Source organism: Phodopus roborovskii, unplaced genomic scaffold (genome assembly GCF_943737965.1).
Source record: "Phodopus roborovskii unplaced genomic scaffold, PHOROB, whole genome shotgun sequence".
In the NCBI taxonomy this organism is placed as follows: Eukaryota; Metazoa; Chordata; class Mammalia; order Rodentia; family Cricetidae; genus Phodopus; species Phodopus roborovskii.
The window spans coordinates 32,129,473-32,151,746 of record NW_026125052.1 but is presented as its reverse complement, the minus strand read 5'-3'; the positions used below and the strand labels follow the sequence as shown (position 1 = coordinate 32,151,746).

The window sequence follows — 22,274 nt, the reverse complement described above, 5'->3', positions numbered from 1 at the left end:
CTAGCTTTTATCAGCTCTGGGACCCAAAGGAAATCCCTTTCACGTTGCCTTAGGCTGGCTAGGGCTGTGTCAGGTTAGGTGGCCCTGTCAGATCCATGAGCTTCTGTGGGTTAACACATCAAGCACCCAGACGGGACACGGGCTAGTGAGGGGCACCTTGGTGGAACCCAAATCAAAGGCCTGCTGCCTTCCACAGCAGATCCATCTGGAAGGAGGGACAGGGAACAGATCCCACAACAGGCAGGACGAGAACCTACCCAGGGTTCCAGAGTAGCCCTGGGGAGTCGGGGAGAGCTGAGGGGTGCTGGGATATACTGGGACCTTATTTCTTATAGAGAAAGAGAAACCTGCAGGTTCAGGAGTCCCTGAGGTCCACAGCCACTGTCAGAGGCCTGTGAGCCGGAGCGAGCCCAATGCCACCCCCTGCCCAGAGTCAACCACAGAGGGCCAGCTGCCCCTCGCGGGAGCTGGCATTTGCGGCCCTCCCCAACCGTTTCACTAATGTGGCTCAGAAAGACTGACAGGCACCCGGGCAAGGCTGTGGCAAGTCAACAGAGCTCGGAGGTCAGTCCTGCTGTCCCCAAGAAAGCTCATGCATGGCTTTAATAGAGTTAGGTCAGGTGTGGTTTCCAAACCCACAAACTGCTGCGAGTTCATTGTAGATCATGATTCCCTTTAGATATATTCCTGTGCAGGGTCTCCGCCCACCTTCCCCAGGACTAACTCTCTCTCTCTCCCTCCTCCCCCTGGCTCTCTCGCTCGCTCGCTCGCTCCCTCTCTCTAAGAGCCAGTTAGCTGAAAGGCCAACACTAACTCTGCTTTCCGTCTCCTCTCTGCTTTACTTTGTTACTTTGAAACCCGTGGTATTTGCTTAATTATGTCCAGGAATGGGAGCACACAGGGGCGGTGCTCTGGAACACCCTGCGGCTGCAGGACAGCACACGGCAGGGTCGTCTGAGGCTGTGTACACAGAAGGAGCTGGAGGCCCCCCAGTGTCCTCACAGGCACCCCACCCCGCCCAGTGATTTCATCTGTTGCCGCAGCCAGACCTGGGACCACAGGGCCCCTTTGGGCTTCCCGGCAGCCAGCCAGCCACCGGGCATCTTGTCAAAAAACAAAACTAAGGAAGCCAAGGCCAAAGAAGCCAGGACTGAGGGAGGGGCCATGGGGTCAGCCTGGGGCAGGACTCCAGTGTCTGCGGAAGGCAGGGGTGACGGGCCAGGAGGTCATCAGGCCCTGGCAGTACCACAGGGGACGGCAGCTAGGGCTCGGAGGCTGGCTTCACCAGGTAGCCACTGAAGGTGATGTAGGTGTCGAACTCATCACTGAAAACAGCATTCTCGCGCTCGCCCTTGAAGAGGCGCACCCACACCTCATCCTGCTCCCGCAGCTCCAGCATCAGGCTCTGCCCCTGCATGATGCTGCGGTCGCTCACCTGTGCATACAGGATCACCACCTCCTCCTGGTTCTTCATGATGTGCAGGTAGGTCTCCTTCTGGTTCCAGGTGTGCACGTTGAGGCTGAAGAAGTAGATGCCGGGCACATAGCAGTAGAACTTGCCGGTGAACATATTGAAGTGTTTGTAGAGGTTCACAAACTGCGTGTCGAAGACCACGGGCTGAAAGTAATCGTTGCTGTGCAGAGGCTTCTTCCGGCCCACAGAGAAGGCTGCGTACTGGCTCTTGCAGCGGTCTCCAGGGGCCCCCATGGACCCCTTCTGCCCTTTGGGGCCAGTATGGCCCCTGGCACCTGTAGAGCCTGTTTTACCATATTTCCCCTGGAGGCCTCGATCCCCTTGGTCACCTTTCTCACCTACGGGAGAGAAAGAAGAGATGGGCCCTAAAGGGGTCAGCGGCATCTGACTCCACACACCTGTCCCGACCTGGGTGTCCCTTAGCAGGAGGCCCCTGGGCAAGGGGACATTTTGGTTCTCATACCATTAGAGCTAATGTTTCCACTGACAAGGGTTGTTTTATTTTTATCCAGAAGACAAGCCTTTTAGTTTCTTTCTGGAAAACCCTGGCAAAGATAAAGGGACATAGGGGTTTGTCCACCAGCAACAGCAGCAACAGGCCCCATGGCCAGGCCTGGGCTCACGCTGAGGAAATAAACTGCAGTTGTCAGAACTCAGAGGAGGATGGAGGTTGCAAGCATCCCCGGGCTTGTGTGAATTATCTGGGGGTGTGGGGGGTGGCACAGCATTGCAGAGAGCTGGCTTGACATGGAATCAGAACAAAGAGCTTCGAGGTCTGCGAGTCCCATGCACACGGAGGGGAGAGGGCCCCGAGGACCCTCTTTATGTATGTGCATGTGTGGTGTTTCTGTACGTGTGTGACATATGTGTGTCACACCCTACAGGCACTTGGAGAGCCCAGAAGATGATGTTGGGTGTCTCCTTTTTCCACCTTACCTTTTTTTAAAAATTAATTCATTTTTATTTTATGTGCATTGGTGTTTTTCCATGGGTGTCTGGTCCCCTGCTCCTAGAGTTACAGTTGTGAGCTGCCATATGGGTGATGGGAATTGAACCCAGGTCCTTCTGGAAGAGCAGCCACTGCTCTTAACTTGCTGAGCCATCTCTCCAGCCCCATGCTAAATTACCCTTCAGTGGAAGGTTCCTCATTGAATCAATTGTCTCAGCCTCGATTCTAGGATCTGCCTGCCTCTGCCCCTCCCCATGCTGGTCACAGGCACATGTGGCTATGCCCGGGTTTTATGTGGGTGCTGAGGATTTGAACTTGGGTCATCTTGCTTTCTCAGCAAGAGCTCTTGCCCACTGAGCCATCTCTCTAGCATCCTCTGAGGTTCCCCTTCTGCTCATGGAAAAGGGTCACAACTCAAAACTCAAAATTTCTTCCTTCCCTCCAGGTGACAGCCCACCTAGACCCCTCCCTGATCCCGCCCAGCCCCACCCAGCAGCATCTCCCTGTTCTTGGATATAAGGCAGCCCCGGGGAAGTCCCCCAGCCATCTCTGCAGCCGTCAGCCGTCAGCCTCTCTCTCACCTTTCAGGATGGTGATGTTGATTTGGGGTGGTGGGATTGTCTGGTACACAGGCATGCCAGGGTCACAGCATCGGTAACACCTGGAAGTGGGAACGTGTTCGCCCTGGCTGGAGCTATACTTCTCCCGTGTTTCTTCATCCCTGAGGGAATAAACCACCGCAGAACTATGAACTCTCTGAGCTGGGAGCTCTCTTCTGCTGCTGTGGACCCAGGGCTTGGCTCTCCTGGGCTCCCCTTCCCCTGGGTATGCAATGCTGTGGTTAGCATAGGCATGGGGGGAATTCTGAGATTGAGTCAAACCACAGATCACACACACACACTCACACTCATGCATGCACACACATGCATGCACATCATGTGCATGCTCGCACACACACACACGGATGGGCACACGCGCACGGACACGGGCACACACATGGGCACATACACGCGCACGCACACACACACGCATGGGCACACACACATACACACTCACACACGCATGCACGCATGTTCGTGTGCGCGTGTGCGCACACACGGATGGGCACACACGCACGGACATGGGCACACACACTGGCACATACACGCACACGCACGCACACCGTTATAGTAGTGATACATTCAAAGCAAAGGTAATGCAAATGACAATAACCTCAGGGCTTGGGTGGAGGAACCTTGCCTGCAGGACCAGGTCTTTCGGTGGCAAAGAACTGGGGCTATGCATCTAGAGCCCAAGCTACCAGCAACTCATTTGTAAACAATTTCACTTCATTCGCTTCATCTTCTGATGCCTCTGGGCTACAGCAGCCGCTGGACAGCGATGGCTCACAGCGCCATCTCATGGCCAAATGCAACATTGCACTCTGCTGTCCTCGTTGAGGCTGCGCTTGACACAGAGGGATCTAAGAAAGCCAGCCTCTCTCTAACCCTGATCCTCACTTCATCCCCAGGCAATCTGGGGCGTGGATCCACACACGCCCTGCGTTCGATCCTGTGAAAACCCGGCTCCGGGAGAAAGACACACACCTCTCCCCTAAGCTTCAGACCCCCTGCCGGAAGTTCCGGTCCCACCCGTTTCAGCCTCAGACTTCACGTGTCCACAGTGACCCTTCGCCCGTGAAGCCTGCTGCTTCCAAACGCTTACCCCAGCACATATTACAGCGGCCCGCAGAGAGCACCCCCCCTCCCCCGCGCCTCCCTGGCCTCCCCTCCATATCCAGCAAGTCCTGGGGAGTCGACCCCTTCCCAAAGCATCCCCACGACTGACCCGGGCCCTTATCGTCTCTAATGAACCTTGTGGACAGCAGTCCTGGGGTTGGTCTTCCTGCAGTGATGCACTCTGGTGCTTCCGGTGTCCCTTCTAGAACACCCTCCAATACAAACCTCTGCTGCAGGATGAGATTCTCCTTCCGACACACTATACTCGGCTACCTCAGGCTTCACACTTTACACTCCCCCATCCCCAGGCTCCAGCTCCCACCACCCCAAACCACCCTCCCACTGTGCCGACAGCATTCTGCCTTTCCCTCCTACACCCGGGAGGTCCCTGGCACTGCAGGGGTAGATGCAGCCCCACTTCTGAGCCTGACTTGTGTTTGTCTGTCTCCCTGTGGCCTCAGGGTTTCTAGAAGCCAAAGCCTGTCCTCCAGGTGCTGCTCCAGCACCCAGGAGATGGCCTGACTGACAGCAGCTGCTTGATCAATGTTTGCTGAACGGAAACAACAGAGAGGAAGAAGAAACAATCCTGCCTGGAACCCTGAATATTAAATTGACCCAGCGTTCAGGGTAATGAAGGAGCCCAAAGCCAGCATGGAGCCTTGTGTAGACCTCTAGGACATCATGTTTGACTGACACCCTACAAAATATCTTCCACAGCCTCAGGTCTGAGTATCACTGAGGGTCACAGACATGAAGGCAAGTGGCACCCTGGAGTCCTTCGTCAAGGGACGCTGACTCCTAGCCTGCCTGGGCCATCCTCACCAGCGGGTTCTTACCTAGAAGGTAGACAGACTCCCTGGTAGGCAGACAGACAGGGAGAGAGGCCACAGCTAGGTGATAAAGGTGGTGAACTCCCACGGCTGGCTTTTCCCTCAGTCTCCTGACTTGAGACAAAAGCCTGCCAGCTTCAAACAAAAGCCCTGTAGACTCTGATCTGCACCATCCGGGCCCCTGCTGATGGACCAACCAGACAGGACAGCTCAACAGATTCAAGGCCAGCTCAGGACTTGTTATACAGCAGTCATGGACCAACCAACCATCCTGTCTTTCTTCAAACTGACCTTTCCTAAATTAGGGGAGGGAAACTCTCTAGAGACTTTTAAAAAAAAAAATAAAATAAAAAAAACAGCCCTGGAGAAGAGACCGGATGTTTTGACTTTCTGAGATCCCCCTCTCTGAAAAACAGAGGGTCTTTCCCCTGCTATGTGCCTGTTCCTCACCCCCAATAAACGCCTACATGCCGTTCTTCAACTGCTGCTGCTGCTGCTGTTTACGGTGTTTGAGACATCTGTTGTACTTGAGATTTTTCCAGCTTGTTTGTTTGGTTGGTTGGTTTTTGGGTTTTTTTAGATGGTTTCTCTGTGTAGTTTTGTAGACCAGGCTGGCCTCGAACTCACAGAGATTCACCTGCCTCTGCCTCCCGAGTGCTTGAATTAAAGGCATGCACCACCGCCTGGCCTTGTTTGTTTGCTTGTTTTTTAAGTTTGTAACTGGCAGAGAAAATGATCCCAACCAAGACCCCTAGCCTGAATTGCCATCTTATAAATGAGTAAGTTGTTGAGGCTGCTTGTCCCTGCCTCCTGCTTGCATGCCTATCCAGGGCCTTGGTACATATGTCTGGGAAAGCAGGCTAAAGGGCAAAGGCAGCCTGCAGGGCAGAGCAGGTGGTCTTTCATGACCGAGATGTAAAGCTCTTGCAGACTCGCTGCCCTGGAGTTAGAAGGAGGCTGGAGCACCATCCTCGGATTCAGACAAGATGCCTGAGTCACCAGAAGGAGAGACTGCCTGTCTGACCTCCAGGATCGGCCTCCCTGAGAACCAAGCCTCAGCTGCTGCTTCGCTCCTTTGCAACTTTAGGCAACCGCTCGTGGAGCACCCTAACCCTCACTCGCTTGACCCGGTCAGCTCAAGCCCCCTGCTAGCACGGTGTCACAGCCCCTCACCTCTTCTCATGGTCCAGAGGAGACCGCAGCTCCTCTTTCTCTTCCCACTCCAGGGGTTCCTGCTGACCGCGTGGTACAAGGCTCAGCACTGGGCCCCAGGTGATGGCCAGGAACAGGCAGCATCCCAGCACCGACCCCTGTCCAAAGGAGCCCATCTTCCTGCTAAAATACAAGAAGAGGGCATGGGTTAGGAAGGGACTCTACAGAGAAAGCCAACAAAGAGAACTGTTTGCTCAGCCCCACATCTCACACACACACACACACACACACACACACACACACACACACACACTGCTCCACGGAAGCTGCTGACTCACTGAGTACAGTGTCACCTGAGCCAGCCTCTCAGGAAGGGGAACCCATCACCTACTGGCCCCTGGCAATAAGCAGAATAATCCCAAACCAGTCCAGGGCAACTGCTAGTCCCTCCCAAAACAGGTTAATGGACAGAAATCGGCAGCAGCTGTCCTCTGCCACCAGGGGGCGCTGAGCAGATGTCCATTTGCAAGTAATCCAATCACCCCTTGCCCATCTTTCCGCCCCCAGAAGCCAAGCAGATGCTTGGGGAGGACCCTCCTCTTCCAATATGGAGACTGTCCTTCAAGCCATTCCCCAATCCCAGATGTTTCCCCACCAATAGACAAAGAAAGGGAGGGGGTGTGTGTAATGAGTTTAAGTCCATGTTTAAATTCTCCATCCTATCTACCTGTCACCTCTCTAAGTGCCTGACCGGAGGCAAGCAAGCGCAGGCCCTCTTCCCCTTTGGCTACACACCTCAGTCTGAGGTCCAGCTTTGGTTTCTCAAACCCAGGACTCCTCTAAGCCAGCTCTGGCTCAGCTGACCTGGACGAGGCTTCAAGGCCTCTGTTTTCAGCATGCCCTGATGCTGCCAAGGGTCTGCCAATACTTAGCACTTTGCATGCCACCTCCCGACCGTGTCCCCAAGCACTAGCACCTGTCATCAGGCCTGTATGCCTGTTCCTTAAGCCTGGAGCACTTTGGTCCTGTTTGGACTGATAAGCAGGGAAGGGGCCCAGCAGAGGCACCAGGCTCCCAGCTGTGAGTCTGTGCATCCTTCCAATTAATTCTCTGGGCCCGTGAGGTATGTGTAGGTCTGAGAATGTGTCCTCAATAATCACTTCTATCCCACCCAGGCCCCGTGTGATCCTGTGGCTAATCTTTCCAGGAGACAACAGTCGTTCATTACTGTGCCGTTCCTAAATGAGAAGAGTGGAGGTTGGGATGATCCTTCAGCTGGGAAAGCACTTGCCTTGCAGGCACAGGTCCTGAGTTCCGTCCCTAGAATCCACATACAAAATGAGTACGGCGGCCTGTACTTACAGCTCCGGTATCGTGAAACAGAGAAGGCAGATGCCTGAGGCTCACTGGTCAGCCAGCCTCACCTACCTGGCGAGTTCAAGCTAACGAGACACCCTGTCCCAAAAAGCCTAGCAGTGGTGGCACATGTCTTTAATCCCAGCACTTTGGAGGTCAAGGCAGGTGGATCTCTGGGAGTTACAGGCCAGCCTCCAGCCTGCTCTACAGAGCGAGTTCCAGTACAGCCAGGGCTACACAGAGAACCCTGTCTCAAAAAACAAAAACAAAAACAAAAAAGGTAGCTGGCTCCTGAGAAGCCTCAACAGCTGAGTTGAGTTTGTCCTTTAGCCTCCTCCATGCTCACACACACACACACATGCTCACACACACATACATGCTCACACACATGCTCACACACACATACATACAGGCTCACACATACACACATGTTCACATGCTCACACACATACACACACATGCTCACCCACATACACACACAATACACAGACACACACACACCGAACTGTTCCTCTCCGCATCTGAACAGGCATAATGCATGTGTGCACACACAGAGGAAGGAACTGCTAGCCTACTCCTAGGTGCCTGGCTACCCTGGAGTGCAGATAAGCTAACCTCAGCTGACACCAGCCCAACTGGCCCTGTGCAGACCCACTTCGTGCTAAGCTCTTCCTCCCCAGCCGTGACCTGGGAAAACCCTCCTCCGTGGTGTTAGTCTCCAGACGTAGAGACTTTTGCTTGGCCTTGAGACTCCATCAACATGGGTGCCCCTGGCCCAGACACATCCTGAACTTCACTAGTACTCAACAAATATTTATCGAGCTAAGTTCTTTTGATGTGTTTATTTCTCTATTTCTGTATTTCCTGTCTTCCCCTGGTGCCTTCGGGATTATTTTCCCTACCCCCTGGAAGAGTTAAGCTTGCACTAGACAAAAGGAAATTTTCCTTTCTTCGAGCTCGGGTATGTTTGGGTTTGCTTTTTCCAATTATTTTCCCTCACTGTGTAGCTCAGGTTGACTTCAAACAGACATATATACATATATATACATATACACATACATATATACACCTATACACATACATACATACATACATACATACATACATACATACATGTAACAAAATCCATGCATGTTTGGGGCCATATGATTGAAAGCAGACATGAAGCTGCCTTTGAATGTCCTGACCCATGGGTTCCTGCTCACAGTCCCCCTTATATTGAAGCCTGTTCTGTGTATTTAAGGGTGCTTTGTGAGAGCCCAGCCTCTACCCCAAAATGCTGTTAGCACCCTCTTTGGTATGTAACAACTAACAACTCCAGACATTGCCCTCTGTCTGTCCCCTCAGGGGCAAAATTACTCCCATCCAGGGACCAGTGCTGTGGTCCCATGCACCACTGCACGTTACTTTCCGATGGAGAAAGGGAAGTTTAAACATGTATGTCAGAAAAGGGGTGTCCAGAGCTGGGCTAGGAATGTGACATGGGTGGGGTGTCAGGTCACAGCCCCCATGATAATCAGAGGTTCCTGCTGATGACAGAGAGGTGGGCAGAGTGGTCCCCAACACGTGCGTGCAACACACACACACACGCGCACACACACATACACACGCACGGGCACACACACACACACACACACACACACACACACACACACACACACGGCCTCCTTTACAAGTTCAAATCAAGCCAACGCTGAACTCTCTCCCTCAGTGCCATCTTAACAACCGTTTAGCCAAATCCTACAGCAAAGTCGGTCACGTTAGGATCACTTTAGTCGCTTTTGGGCTGAGCCAATATTGCCTAACACCTGACCAAATTTGGCTACAGACCCTCTGTCTCCATTCCCAGCACAGATGGGCTCCCCACAAAGGGTGATGCTTCCCTGCTGTGAGGCCATGTGAGGATGACGTAGGTCCACAGAAGGCTACACGTCCTGACCATGGGGGTGACACCCCCCACAACCGGGACTCACACAGCCTGTCTCTAGGTTCTGTTGCAGTTAAGAGTCCCCGAAGGCCACCCCAGCATGACCCCAGGGGCTTCAGCAGCCACTTCCGTCCGTCCATGTCCATGTTAAGGAGAGCTGAGTTCCATGGGAAACTCCTTATCTTATTTCTCACTCCAAGTCCCACAGAACCTGCAGAGCAGAGCCCATCATCCCTCCTCAGCCCATTCTACCAGCTTCCACACAACCGTCACCCAGCCAGGGGAATCCCCCTTTGCAGGAGAAAGAAAGCAACTTACTTACGGGAGGGCAGGGCATGTGAGGCCACTTCCTTGCTGGGACGTTTTATCCCTTCGCAAGACCTCATGCAGTGGGTTGGGTCGTTATGGAAAACAACAGTATTACAGTATTCATCCACAAGCTCAGTTTCCGTATGTTCTATTGTTTCTTCCCTTTGGTGTGTGTGTGTGTATGTAGTGTTTGTGTGTGTGTTGTGTGTGTGTTGTATATGTGTGTATTGTGTGTGTGTATTGTGTGTGTGTATGGATTGTGTGTGTGTGTATTGTGTGTGTGTATGGATTGTGTGTGTGTGTATTGTGTGGTGTGTGTGTGAGTGTGTAGTGTTTGTGTGTGTGTGTGTAGTGTTTGTGTGTGTATGGATTGTATGTGTGTATGGATTGCGTGTGTGTGTCTGTATGGAGTGTGTGTGTGTGTGTGTGTGTACGGTGCCCTCCTGGAGTGTGAAGCTGCCTGAGTGGGTTCGGCCTTACTATCCCCACCCACCCCAACCCCAGTCAGTGCCATTGACAAAAGTATTTTGTAAACACTGTTTTCTTCCTTAATCCTGGGTAGGCAGCTGTTCAGAGAGAGGAGAAGCCTTGAATGGCCAGGAGTCCTGGAAGGAGTCAGAGCCGCCCTCTCGGCTGGCAATTTAACACAGGCATAGCTTAAGGCATGTCATTGTGTAAGATCCGGGGTGGAGGAGGTGATTCAGCCATAAATTAAATGTACTCCCGGACTCAACTGCACAACTGTCCAGGGATAGAAACAGACGAGTGACTGAATGACGAGTGATGAGCAGGGAACATTCTAGACCTTTGCTGTCCAAAACGGTGGCCATTGTGGTATCAAAATCAATTAAAATGCAACGCAAATCAAGCCCTAAGCATGGGACACATACTTGTCATCCCAGGATGCCCTAGGAAGAGACAGAAGGAGCTCTGGCCAGTCTCTGCCTCCCATCACTGGGTTGTACCTACAGGCCACCACACTGGCATTGTTTTTTACACAGATTCGGAGGATCAAGCGGCTGTCTTTGTGCTTTTAATGCAAGCCCTTTGCCAACTGGGCTATTGCACCTGCCTGAAAATCTCATCTGAAGCTAAACCTGGACTGCCTGATGAGACTGTCTCAAAAGGGCTGGGGTGTAGGTCAGCTGTAGAGCACTTGAGTAATGTGGACAAGGTATTCTATTTAAAATAAATAAACAAACAGGCGTTGGTGGCGCACACCTTTACTCCCAGCACTCAGGATGCAGAGGCAGGCTGATCTCTGTGAGTTCGAGACCAGCCTGGTCTACAGAGCTAGTTCCAGGACAGCCTCCAAAGCAATACAGAGAATCCCTGTCTCAAAATAATAATAATAATAATAATAATAATAATAACAACAACAACAACAATACAATGCAATTCAAAGCTCTCCGTCCTGGACAGGCCAGCCGGGCCCCAGGTGCCAGATGACTGCATGCATGGGTATTGCTGCCATATTGGAAAGCGGAATACAGAACATGTCGACATGGCTGCCAGTTTCAAGAGGGATTCTGTTCTAGATTAAGATGAGGCCAAAGAGGGAGGAAGCCAGAGCTATGGACTGAAATCTGGAATCAGTTAGACTCCTTCCTCTCGTTTCCGCACATCTAATCCACCGCCAGCCTTCCCTCATAGTCTTGAAGGTCGAGTGTCCTTCCTGCCACTGGCCCTACCAGATGGTCCCCAGGACTTCTGGCTGCCTCCCGGACAAGCATCTTTGTTCAGCTTTGCTGGGGCCTAGACAGCACCCAACATTTTACACTCATTTCCCAGGAAGCCTGGCAAAGATAGGCCTGGATCCCCCGCACTTCCCTAATGGCTTCAAGCCCTAGGACACGCTGAGTATGTCACATCAGAAGTCTTCAGTCTGAGACAGGCATTGCCGGCCTCCTCGTGCAAAAACCTCTCGGACTGGACGTGTGTGAGAAGAACTGAGGAAGAGGAACCGGCCACATGGAGGTGGTTTCCCAACATGTGACACCAGCTCCTAGGTCTTTCTTTCCTCAGGAGACGGTTTATCCCGCAGACAGGATGCACAAGAGGGTGGTAGGATGACCTCCGTCAGTGGTGAGCCCTGTGCATGCCTTCTTCCAGCAGGTTTCCCTGCCGGGACTCGGAAGCCCATGCTGGGGGCCCTGCCTCTTCCCCCAACTGCTTAAGGAGGCAGCTGGGCTCCTGATGAGGGTGCGGGGGTGGGGTCACCAGGGTTCTAGGCCCTGGCTCCTCCTGGAATCCCTGTCTTCCCTTTCATATCTTTCCCTGTCCCTCTCATGGAGAAGGAGGGCTTACTTTGTTTGAGAGTTTCCTCCAAAGCCCAAGCCCAGGGAGAGACAAGGTGGATCCCTCTGGGAAAGCCAGCTTTTGAGCACAGGCCTCTTTGTCCTTGGATGCAAGTGAGGTCTTGTCTGGGGCAAAACTGAGAGGAAGGGACCAAGGGTCCCCCATCCTAAAACATCTCCCTCCTCTACACTCATCCAAGAAGACTAACCCGGAGAGGCCCTCCCAGGCCCTGCCATGCGGCTGCCAGGCCGAAAGCTCTAGTGGCACCTGACCAGCCGGCCTGCTGTAGGGCTCTGTGCATCCTTGAGGAAACAAAGATCTCCTTTAGGAGAGCAGCTGTCCTCAGGTCACCTTCCAGCTGGGCTCCCTCGGGCTGGAAGCTCACCCTGCTTTGAGAACCACCGTCTGAGAGAAAAGAGCCCCAGAAGCTTGTGCCAGGGCCCCACTCTGCAGGTGGCCTGGCACACTGCCCATTTCTTTGGCACCAGTGATGATGCTGCCCTGGGGGCTGACCACTCCCAAGACCCAGGGAAGAAAGAACCTGGGGATTCTCTGCCCTAGCTCTAGCATGCCCAGCCTTCTGCAAGCAACACAAACTGGTCTTTGTCTGGTTACCCCAAGCCTGGACATCCCCCAGGCACTTCACAGAAACCGCCTGAGGATACTCTCCAAGAGGGAATGCTGCCCTCTGCCTAGTGGCTCCTGGGTCAGCAACGTGGTTTGCTCAGCATCTGTCAATTTGTTTGTTTGTTTTGTTTTGTTTTTCATAACAGGGTTTCTCTGTGTAGCCCTGGCTATCCTGGAACTCTCTCTCTCTGTAGACCAGGCTAGCCTCGAACTCACAGAGGTCCGCCTCCTGCCTTTGCTGGAATTAAAGGTGTCGCCAGCATCATCTGGCCAGCACCTATCAATCTTGTTACCACCTATCCCCGCCCAGGCGGCTCGCGCCACACTCGCCCCCTGGCGGCACCAAGTTCTCTGCAATGCTTTAGTTACTTATTTTGTTGCTGTTGTTGCTTTGAGGAAGGGTTTCTACTCTGTAGCCCATTACTATCTCTATCTCATGATAATTCTCTTGAATGCAGGGATTACAGACACGAGGGACCATGCCCAGGGTAAGAGCTTTGAAACAGCTGCCAGCTGGGCCAGGAGAGGTTAAGAGGTCTTCAGTCCCACAGGACCGTGCTATCTTCTTGCCCCCAGGGGTCCCCTCACACATGCAGCATGCACTCACGCAGAAACGTGGACGTACGCACACATAAGGGTAAAAATAAACTTTTAAAACGCCTGCCAGTGTGCACCAGGTTCCACCTACCTTGTCTATTAGGCTTATCTTTCCTTACAGAAGGAAGGAAGGAAGGAAGGAAGGAAGGAAGGAAGGAAGGAAGGAAGGAAGGAAGGAAGGAAGGAAGGGGAATAAGGAAGGAAGGGAGGGAGGGAGGGAGGAAGGGAGGAAGAGAGGGAGGGAGGGATCCTTGAACTTGTTCTATGGCTCAGGCTCGCCTTGAGCTCACCATCGCCCTGCCTCGGCCTCCCTGGTGCTGAGCACCCATGGATCTACCCTTTAGCTTTCCTAGGCTGCTTCCTCAGCTCTTAGCTCCTCTCGCTCCAAATCCTTCCCGCCTGTCACGCCTGTACGGACACTGCCCCAACCCGTGCTCTCCCAGGAGTGGTGTTGAACCCCTGACATCTGTGTACTCCAACACACCAGCCACAACACGGGGCTTTTCAATCAGCTGAGACTAAACACAACAAAACTTCAGGTCCCACGGCAGATGCAGTCAAGCTTCCAAACAGACTAGTGGCCACCAGACTGGGCAGCCCACCATGCTCTTGACCAGTGAGGCTCTCCTCGGTGTTCCCAAATGTCTGCTTGGTGACCTTGCTCTGCCCTACCCCCCCCCCCCGCCCCCTTCTCACATCCTGACTCCTCCACACAGGGCCAGCAGCTAGGTATGAGGCAGCACTGCCCCCTGGGGCTGAAACTATGGGGGCCGCTAAGACTCTCATGAGCCTCCCACACCTAAGCCATCGCCAAGCCCCCAAAGATCTGTCCCTGCTCTGCGTTTCCCACAGCCGGTCCAGGGTCTCCGGCCTTCCTGCTGTCTGCCACCAATCTCCCAGAGGCAGCTTTAAAATGCAAGTCGGAGGGTCATTCGTGACTTCAAGGGTGTGGGTGATAAGAAAGGAAATGTGTAAATCCTGAGCATCAACATGGACCTTCACCTTGGCCATCACTCAGTTACCTACTAGGGCTTTAGATGGATGCCCCTTTTACTGCTACCCACTCCCCAGCCATGTCTTTAGAACCAGCCTCCCCTTGGGGGCTTTCTAGGCCCCTCCCGCTGTCACTGTCCTTCCCTGTGTATCTAGGACAGAGCTGTGCTTGAGGGTGTCCTGATGGAGTCCCCAGGAACCACGAACTCAGAAGATGGGAACAGTCTCTATGTTATACCTGTTGGTATCTGGTGTCACTTTAAAAATACTTATTTTAATGTGTGTGTGTGTGTGTGTGTACACGCACGTGTGCATGTGTGGGGGGAGGGGGAGGGAGAGAGAGAGAATGTGTGCTCCATGTGTAGGGGTGAGAGAGTGTGTGTGTACCCCATGTTTACGGTGCTCGTGGAAGCTCTAAGAGGTTGCCAGACCCCTTGGGCTAGAGCTACAGGAGATGGTGAGCCACGCCATGGGAGGGCTTGTGTCCCCCACGGCATCAGCGACCACTTAGCCACTGCGCTGTCTCCCCACCTCACCCTGTGTCATTTTTACTGTGGTCAATCCCAAGTTCAGATGAGACAGGGTCCATGAGACAGAGGGAGCCATGTGCTGTTAAGTGTGACCTGAATTCTGAATCCAGTTGTAGTCTGGAGCCGGCCTTTCCCAGATGCCTCCCTTCTCTGCACTCAAAAGGCTGTCTGCTTCTAAGACAGCCCAACTCCACAACGCCTTAGCCAAGGTTTCAAGCCCCAGAGACCGCGGGAAGACAGAGCCATCAGATGAGAGTAAGCAGTTGGGTAGGAAACCAAGGCCAAGGCTGTTGATTAGAGGTAAACTTGGCCACGGGGAAGTATGGGGGTTGTAGTAACTGGAAAACCCCGGCTCTGCCTAAAGGAGAAAGAAGGACAGACTGGGGGCAGGGGCAGCTCAAATCCACCAGCAGCGGCACCCGTACAAACGGGTAAGTGTCAATAGTGACACAGATGTTTCTAGAACCATGACCAGGGCAGACGCACACACCTAGCAACCCTGAAGCCCACCATCCCACCCAGCTGCTCCCAGCAGCCCCACAACGGGGGCTGGAAAGGGCACTGTTGATGCTTTCCTGTTTGGGCTCTCTGGGGTTTCTTCCTTTTTCCCTGTAAGAATCCCATGATTTTCTCCACAGTAAGTACACATTATTTTCCACTTAGAAAACAACAAAATGAGCCCCACCCTGGGGACCAAGAGAGCCTGTGTTTATATTCCAGGGAAGCTGACTCCATAGGAAAGCAGGTGGGGGGTGGGAGGGCTGCGATGCATTAATGGCTCACATGGAGTCCTTACACATCAGCCCAAGCTGAGCGTCACATCCTTCTACTCGTTCAGTGAGTGTTGATGAACTCCTGCATGGTGCTGATGCTGGAAACGTCTGGAGCAAGAAGATGCCAACCGTCCCTTGGGCATCAGCAGTCCCCACACACTGGGCTTGGGTTTGGGGTGCCCACCTCATTAGCACGCAGCTGGAACACCAGCAGCCACCCTTGGGGATCACAGAACTGCCCATCACTTACGCAGCAGAGGGCCCCAGAGCACCGTCAGCATGCCAGGCACAGTATGGGTGCCAGGAGCCATCACTGGCTTCTTTGGTTCAACGATCATGAATCTCTGTGGTTCGAGCAGGCTGACACCGGATGCCAGACCCTAGAGTTTAACTCCTCTGGATCTGGGCATAGAGTGACCAAGAACAGCCCCCTCATACATTCAAGTGAGAGGCAGCTCATTCCCTGGAATCGGTTTTAGGATCTTGCTCTTAACAGAGTGGAAAGAGAACCGAATGTGAGTAAGCTTGGAAGAGGCAAGCAGGCCAGGGTGCAGGGTTCCTCTGCCTATCAGTGTCCTACGGAGGAGCCGACCTGAGTCATCAGGCATGAATGGGGCCAGAAGGGTTGTGTGGTGTTTAAGGCTAGCCTGAGGGTACGTTCTTAGTTCCAGGCCAGCCCCACAGACGTAGGGAGACCCTGTCAACAACAACAACAACAATAATGAGAGCAAATGTGCACTCTGGACCAGGGGGACCCAGAGGCCACGCCCAGTGGTCAGCCAGAAGAAACTATGAAGAATCATCACTGAGGGAAAAGGGCCGATGCTCTCTTCCCGTCCGTTGGGATACAGGAGTCAGTTATGAACGGGCACCACCGGGGGGCAGGGGGGGGGTCCCTAGGCAGAAGTGTGAAGACTGAAAGGAACCACAGGGTAGGGGCGGCTTGGGCTCTATCCTAGTCAGTCCCACAGCAGACCCAGGCACACCAGCCTTGTTATCTCTCCAGCAGCCCCCACCACCTGCAAGCAGCTGAGGCTGGCCACCTTCCATGTAGGAATTACAGACCCTGCAGCTCCTCCTCGTAGATGGGTCTTCATGGGGCTCTAAGCCCGGGGAGGGAAGGGCTCTGTACGCCACAAGACTCAGGACCCCCATGGCACCTCAAGCCCTTCCCCCAGTCCCCACCAGAACACAGCTATCTGAACCCAGCTCAGAATCCCGGCAAAAATGAAGATATTCTATTCTTTTTTCTTTTCTTTTCCCAAGACAGGATTTTGTGTGTGTTTGTGTGTGTGTGTGTGTGTGTAGTCCTGGCTGTCCTAGAACTTACTATGTAGACCAGGCTGGTCTTGAACTCACAGAGAGTCACCTGCCTCTGCCTCCCAAGTGCTGGGATTAAAAGCGTGCGCCACCACGCTTGCGCCTTTCCCTTTGGCTATTCGGGTGACAGTGGACCCCATGAAATCGGGTCCCCCCAGGTATCTTTTACTCAGAGGAGGAAAGGCTGGAAGCCTGGTGCCAACAAGAAAATGATCTTGCCCCCTAGGGAAAGGTTTGAGACCATCTTACAGGGGCCAGGACAAGGATGGCACAGGAGTGGACAGATCATGCCTCGATTGCTGTGCTCGGACCAGGGCAGCTGAGCTCTGTGGGCCTCTTGCCCTCCATTTAAATCTAAATCTGGCGCTGGGACCCAAAGCCTGAGGACGTCACTGGGCCTGATCCTTTGTCTGTTTCACTATTTGTTTCTGAGGACAGGGGCTGCACCTAGCTTGTTAAGGCTCTCGGGGGCCCAGGCTCTGCCCCTAACAACTTCAGCAACAACCCTGTCTGTGAAGAGCCAGCCCCAGAAATCGAAGGGAGAGAGTGGCTGACCCTGCCTAGCTTCTGGCCTGCGGCTCCCTTAAGCCTAGCCATGGCTGGCAGCTCCCCCACAGGCCCTTCTCCTTCTCCTGGTTCTCAGGGCAACAGGCAGCTGGCAACCAGATGCCCCAGGGCGCGGAGAAACTGCAGCCCCGGGTGTGAGGCTTCCCCACCACATGTGGCCACAGCAGCCAGGAGCACTAGGAACTTGGCTCCCTTGTGCTCCCCCTCCCTGTCCCCCTCCCCCACCCCCTCCCCTTCCCCACCCCCCTCCCCTTCCCCGTCCCCCTCCCCTTCTCCGTCCCCCTCCCCTTCCCCACCCCCCTCCCCTTCCCCGTCCTCCTCTCCCTCCCCCTTCCCCACCCCCCTCCCCTTCCCCATCCCCCTCCCCTTCCCCATCCCCCTCCCCGCCCTCCTCCCCCTCACTGTCCTCCCTCTCCCCCTTCACCATCCTCCTCCCCCTCACTGTCCTCCCCCTCCCCTCTTCCCTGTCCCCCTCCCCCTCCCCTGTCCCCCTTCCCCATCCTCCCCCTCCCCCCTCACCGTCCCCCCCTCACCATCCTCCCCCCTCACCGTCCTCCTTGCCTGCCCCTTCCCCCTTCCTTGCTGCTTGGCTCTCAGCTCCCTGCCTGCCTGCTGCCTCCTGCTCAACTGTCTCATTTCAAGGGAAATTCCTGGTGGGACGCGGAGGCCTGGCCGATGCACGGAGTCCCAGCGGTATGTCTGGGCGGTGCCCACGGAGGGGACTGAAGGTATACAAAGGCCTCAGAATTAGGCTGGGGATGCCCAGTGGACAAGACCCCGGCTTGTACCCAGTGAGGGCAGGAATGGCTCACGATGGGTACCGGCTGGTACGTGAAGAGATACTGCTGCCAGCACGCCTGCATAATACCACTGTGTCTAAACCAGGGCTCTGAGACACAGCGCCCTTCCAGGCTCAGAGGCCTCACCCCGCTTACAGGCCTGCTCCTCCCGCCAAACAGGCAGGCAAGGAGTCTGCATGTCCCTTCCTGCTTGGGGAGGAGGGAATGAGGAGCCACTTCTGAAGGCCCCCAAGACTACAGTCTTCCACCAGATGTCCTGTCCGGGCAAGGACCCAGGGGCAGGGCCCTGAGACACAGAGCCAGAGCACCGGCAGACACGTGTTGGTTCTCAGGAAGTTGCTCTCTGGAGAAGCCAGAAAGTCTCTCGTACCTCATGAGTGAGTCAGGAAGGTGGCAGGCTGTCCTGTCCAGACAGCCTCTGTGGCCACTTGACAATAGCAGAAGGCAGATTTTCAGTTACTAAAGCAGGAGGAAATAGCAGTTGTCAGGAGCCACCACCCATGCCCCAGAATCTCTGGATCCTTCAAGGCCAGGGCCCAGGCTGCTCCCAAACAGTCCTTTCCCTCCAGAGAGGGCGGTGCCCGTCAGAAGCAGCAGCCTGCAGTGGATATGTTCCTACCCTTCTAGCCTCACGCCTCACCTGACCCTCTCCCTAACCGGAGAGCCTCAGCGCTAGGAACTGAGACCCACAAGGGGGTCTGACCTCTGGGGATAAGAAACAAATGGGTAAGGGTGCCTTGAGGCAGGACCCAGAGTTTCTACGAAATTCCTTTCATCTTTGTTTTGATGGGTGACGTTCAATGCCAGAATACTTGGTTTATGAGTCATGCTAATTAAGGGGGGCGTGTGGGGGGAGGCAGCCACCGGGAAGAATAACAGAAAGAATGTGTTCAGAAATAAGTTAATGCTGGGGAGGGTTACAGCCAGGAAAGGGCAGTGAACTGCCCTCTCGCTCCGGGACAGGCCTGCCAGCGGGCCTACCTCAAGCCTCCTGGGCTAGCCTGCTCTCCGTGAACGTCAGAACTCTTCCACGGGAGATGAGAGGCAGAGGGGGTAGTGCGCATGTGTTGAGTTTTCAGGAAGTTAAAAGGGGTAGTTGAAAGCTCAGCTGGGCAGAAAATCCAAGTTGAGTCCTGGCGAGCGAAGATGCCCTTAGCTAGGGTGCTTCCTGCGCTGGCTGCAGGGCCCTGGGCACAGTCTTGAGGCACAGGAGCAGCGGCCTCCTCCCAACCCTCTGCTTCCCTCTGCAGGGTTCCCTCCTCTCTAGTCAGCCCTGTGGGGTCACTCTCCAGGGCTGCAGTAGTGCAATGGGAACCCTATAAAAAGCAGAGCCGGGCGGTCTCTCGGGACGCCGCTCACTCCCACAGGGATCCTGGTGACATTTCTCAGTTTTCTTTTTCTGGTGTTTTTTCTTTTCTTTCCTTACTTTGAAACAGCAGCTTACACTATAGCCTGGGCTCATTGAGAACTCAACAGCTGGTTGTCTGACTCAGAGCGGCCTCAGACCCACGGGCAGCCTTCCTGCCTCCCAGTCCCGAGCCCACATGCTCAGTGAAAACCAAAGTCTGGATGTGGTTGTTGTTTCTGGTACTGGGGATGCAAGCCGGGGCCTTTCACAGGCCAGACCACACTACTAAGCCACATCCCGAACCCACGGCTGGAGAAGCATGGTCCGTGGTGGTCGCCGTGGCGAGGAACAGGGCAGCTGGGGCAGAAATGAATCAGAGAGGCAGCTTCGCACCCCCCACCCCGCCTGCGCCTCTCCCATCCCCTGGATTCTGATAGACTAGGGCCGGCGGGGAGTGACAGAAGTGAGGAAGGAGGAGGCTCCCCAGAGAAAGCCAGCTCTCCCGGCAGGCAGCAGCCTGGGTGGGCCCAGAGATGGACAGGGCAGGACCCAGGTTAACCAGGAAGGATGGCTTCTACACCTGTAGGGATGCCCAGGCATCCGAGTAGTAGGTGGACATAGGTTGTGCAAAGGCCCCGGGGCATCTTAGAGATTGCAGTCCTAGCTCTGGCCACTGTTAGCATGATAGGCAGCTTTACTTCCCAGTCCGCGGAGAAGGGATATTTGTTTTTTTCCTGCGTAGGCTGGATGCCATCCAGGAACTGCAAGGCTGTTAGGAGAGGGGGCCAAAGTCCACACTTCCTGTTCGGTGTTGGGGCTTCAGCTGACCACTGACAGATGGCTTAGACCTGGATCCCAGAGGGCCCAGGTGATGACAGGGACAGCATGGCTCCAGGTGGGAACAGAAATGCTTTTCTCTTTCCACGCCCTCTAAAAAGCCCCCCACCAAACAGTGAGAGAAGGTGCAGTTGGCCCTGGGCAGCATCCCATCTGCCAAAGGAGCCCGCCTCCTGCACGCTCCAGGGGGCCCCAGCAGCTGCTTCCTAAGAGCCCCAGTCTGTGCAGGAGGATTTAGCAGGAACAGCACAATGCTGTCCCCCAAACTCTGCCTGCCCCTTTGCCAGAAGCGCCACCTTGCATCGCAGCTCACAGCAGGGAAGGTGCCTGTCAGCCCTGGCACCCAGATGAAGCCACGAAGACAGCTCAGAGGCACCTACCTCCGTGCAGCTGAGCCGGCTGTGCCAACCGAGTCCTCCTGCCTCTCAGGGCTCTCGGGGTGCTGACTCTTAAAGCATCTCTCAGGGTAGAGTCTTTTCTAGTCCAGGTCAGAGGTGAAGCACAGACACGTCAAAGCAGAGAGAGAGAGAGAGAGAGAGAGAGAGAGAGAGAGAGAGAGAGAGAGAGAGAGAGAGAGAGAGAGCCCGAGAGAGGGGAAAGTCTGGGGGGGTGGGGAGGTGAAACTTAAGGGCGAGGAAGAGAGGGGCGGTGCGAGCTACAGCAGCCCCAACACCTTATCTCCTCAGCTGCCTCCAAGTTCTCTTGGGCCAGAAGCGGAAATGTGATTTCTCTCAAAAGTAAAGGAAGAGAGGAAGAAAGCAAAGCGGCTTTCAAATACAAAGAGCAAACCCCAGCCAGATGTGAGCTGCCGAGGAGCCTAGAACGCTCCTAGCGCTTTTTATCCAAACAGCAGCCAGCAGTCTTAGCGGATTAACTGTGTGTGTGCCCGGCTGGCTGCCCGGCTGGCTGGCTGGCTGGCTGGCTGGCCCTCCCTCCTCCTGGACACTCTGGGGGAGTTAGCACAGGCTTGGAGGGGATGGGGATGGACACTTCTATTTATCTAAAGCTCTTTCCAGATGTGGAGGTGGCCGGGAACCCGGGACAAGGACGCTGCACTCAGGATAGAGAGCAGCAGAAGGGCTGAGCAGCTAAAGTTAATTGGTGACGGGGGAGTTGACTTCGGCATGTGGGCAGCCCTGAGTCCAAACAGTGACCCGTCTGAGACGCGCTTCCTAACGGGAGGTCTACTACTGGCAGTCCAGGGACCAATGGGAAGGTTTGGAGGCGTCCATCATCCCTTTTAAAAGAATGGAAGGTTTTGTGTCAATGCAAGTATTGGAAGGGATGGCTCAGTTGTTCGGTTGAGAGTCTAGGGAGCCCTGTGAGGCAAAGGTGTACAAGCTGCCTCCTCCAGGAGGTTCAAGTCCTCCAGAGAAACCCTGGAGTGCAATGCTGGGCCAGATGTTTGCTCGGCCTCTGCTAGGCAGCTCGGCTCTGGATACTTCTTAATCTTACACACATGCCCTTGTGAGTCTCCTCCCATGGGGATCCTGCCCCAGGCTTCTCCAGAGAAGCCCCTCCTATTCTTCATCCCCAAACACTGAGTCAGAGGGTTTGTTCTGCAATCTTATCACAACCCCTAAGAGAAAGGGTCTGGATGGAGAAACTGCCCTGGTAACATCAAGTTCTGAGCTCTCTCTGTCTCCCTCCCTCCCTCCCTCTCTCCCCCTCCCCTCCCCTCTCTCTCTCTCTCTCTCTCTCTCTCTCTCTCCCTCATCACTTCCTATCCCCCCTTCCTCCTTCCTCTCTAAAGGCAGGAGATTAGGGATGCTAGTTTGGGGTATCCCAGGCAAAATAAACAGGCTGCACTTTGTTGTTCTTTGCCAGCATGAACAAGGACCAACAGAATCAAAGGGGGGAGGGAGGAGA

General features: G+C 54.4%; 1 protein-coding gene across 2 annotated transcripts; it reads right to left on the bottom strand.

The window, feature by feature from the left end:
- Nucleotides 1–536: 536 nt before the first annotated feature.
- C1qtnf1 (C1q and TNF related 1) lies at nucleotides 537–21,009 on the bottom strand. Of its 2 annotated transcripts, XM_051181540.1 has the most exons (4): nucleotides 20,786–21,009; nucleotides 6,145–6,306; nucleotides 3,005–3,144; nucleotides 537–1,812 (listed from the first exon to the last, which is right to left on the bottom strand). In XM_051181540.1, the coding sequence occupies exons 2-4, from the start codon at nucleotides 6,297–6,299 to the stop codon at nucleotides 1,262–1,264; spliced, it is 846 nt and encodes a 281-aa protein (XP_051037497.1). In that variant the 5' UTR covers nucleotides 6,300–6,306; nucleotides 20,786–21,009; the 3' UTR covers nucleotides 537–1,261. The 2 variants fall into 2 exon arrangements, with proteins under 2 accessions (XP_051037497.1, XP_051037504.1); XM_051181547.1 differs by lacking the exon at nucleotides 20,786–21,009 and having other exon boundaries at nucleotides 6,145–6,327.
- Between the last annotated feature and the right edge of the window lie 1,265 nt (nucleotides 21,010–22,274).

Excerpts from the sequence above, each read along its gene's own strand:
- C1qtnf1 (XM_051181540.1), bottom strand. The coding sequence starts at position 6,299 with ATGGGCTCCTTTGGACAGGGGTCGGTGCTGGGATGCTGCCTGTTCCTG. Across the intron at positions 3,145-6,144 it reads CCTCTGGACCATGAGAAGAG|GGATGAAGAAACACGGGAGA; the intron begins GTGAGGGGCTGT and ends TTATTCCCTCAG. Across the intron at positions 1,813-3,004 it reads CAACATCACCATCCTGAAAG|GTGAGAAAGGTGACCAAGGG; the intron begins GTGAGAGAGAGG and ends TCTCTCCCGTAG.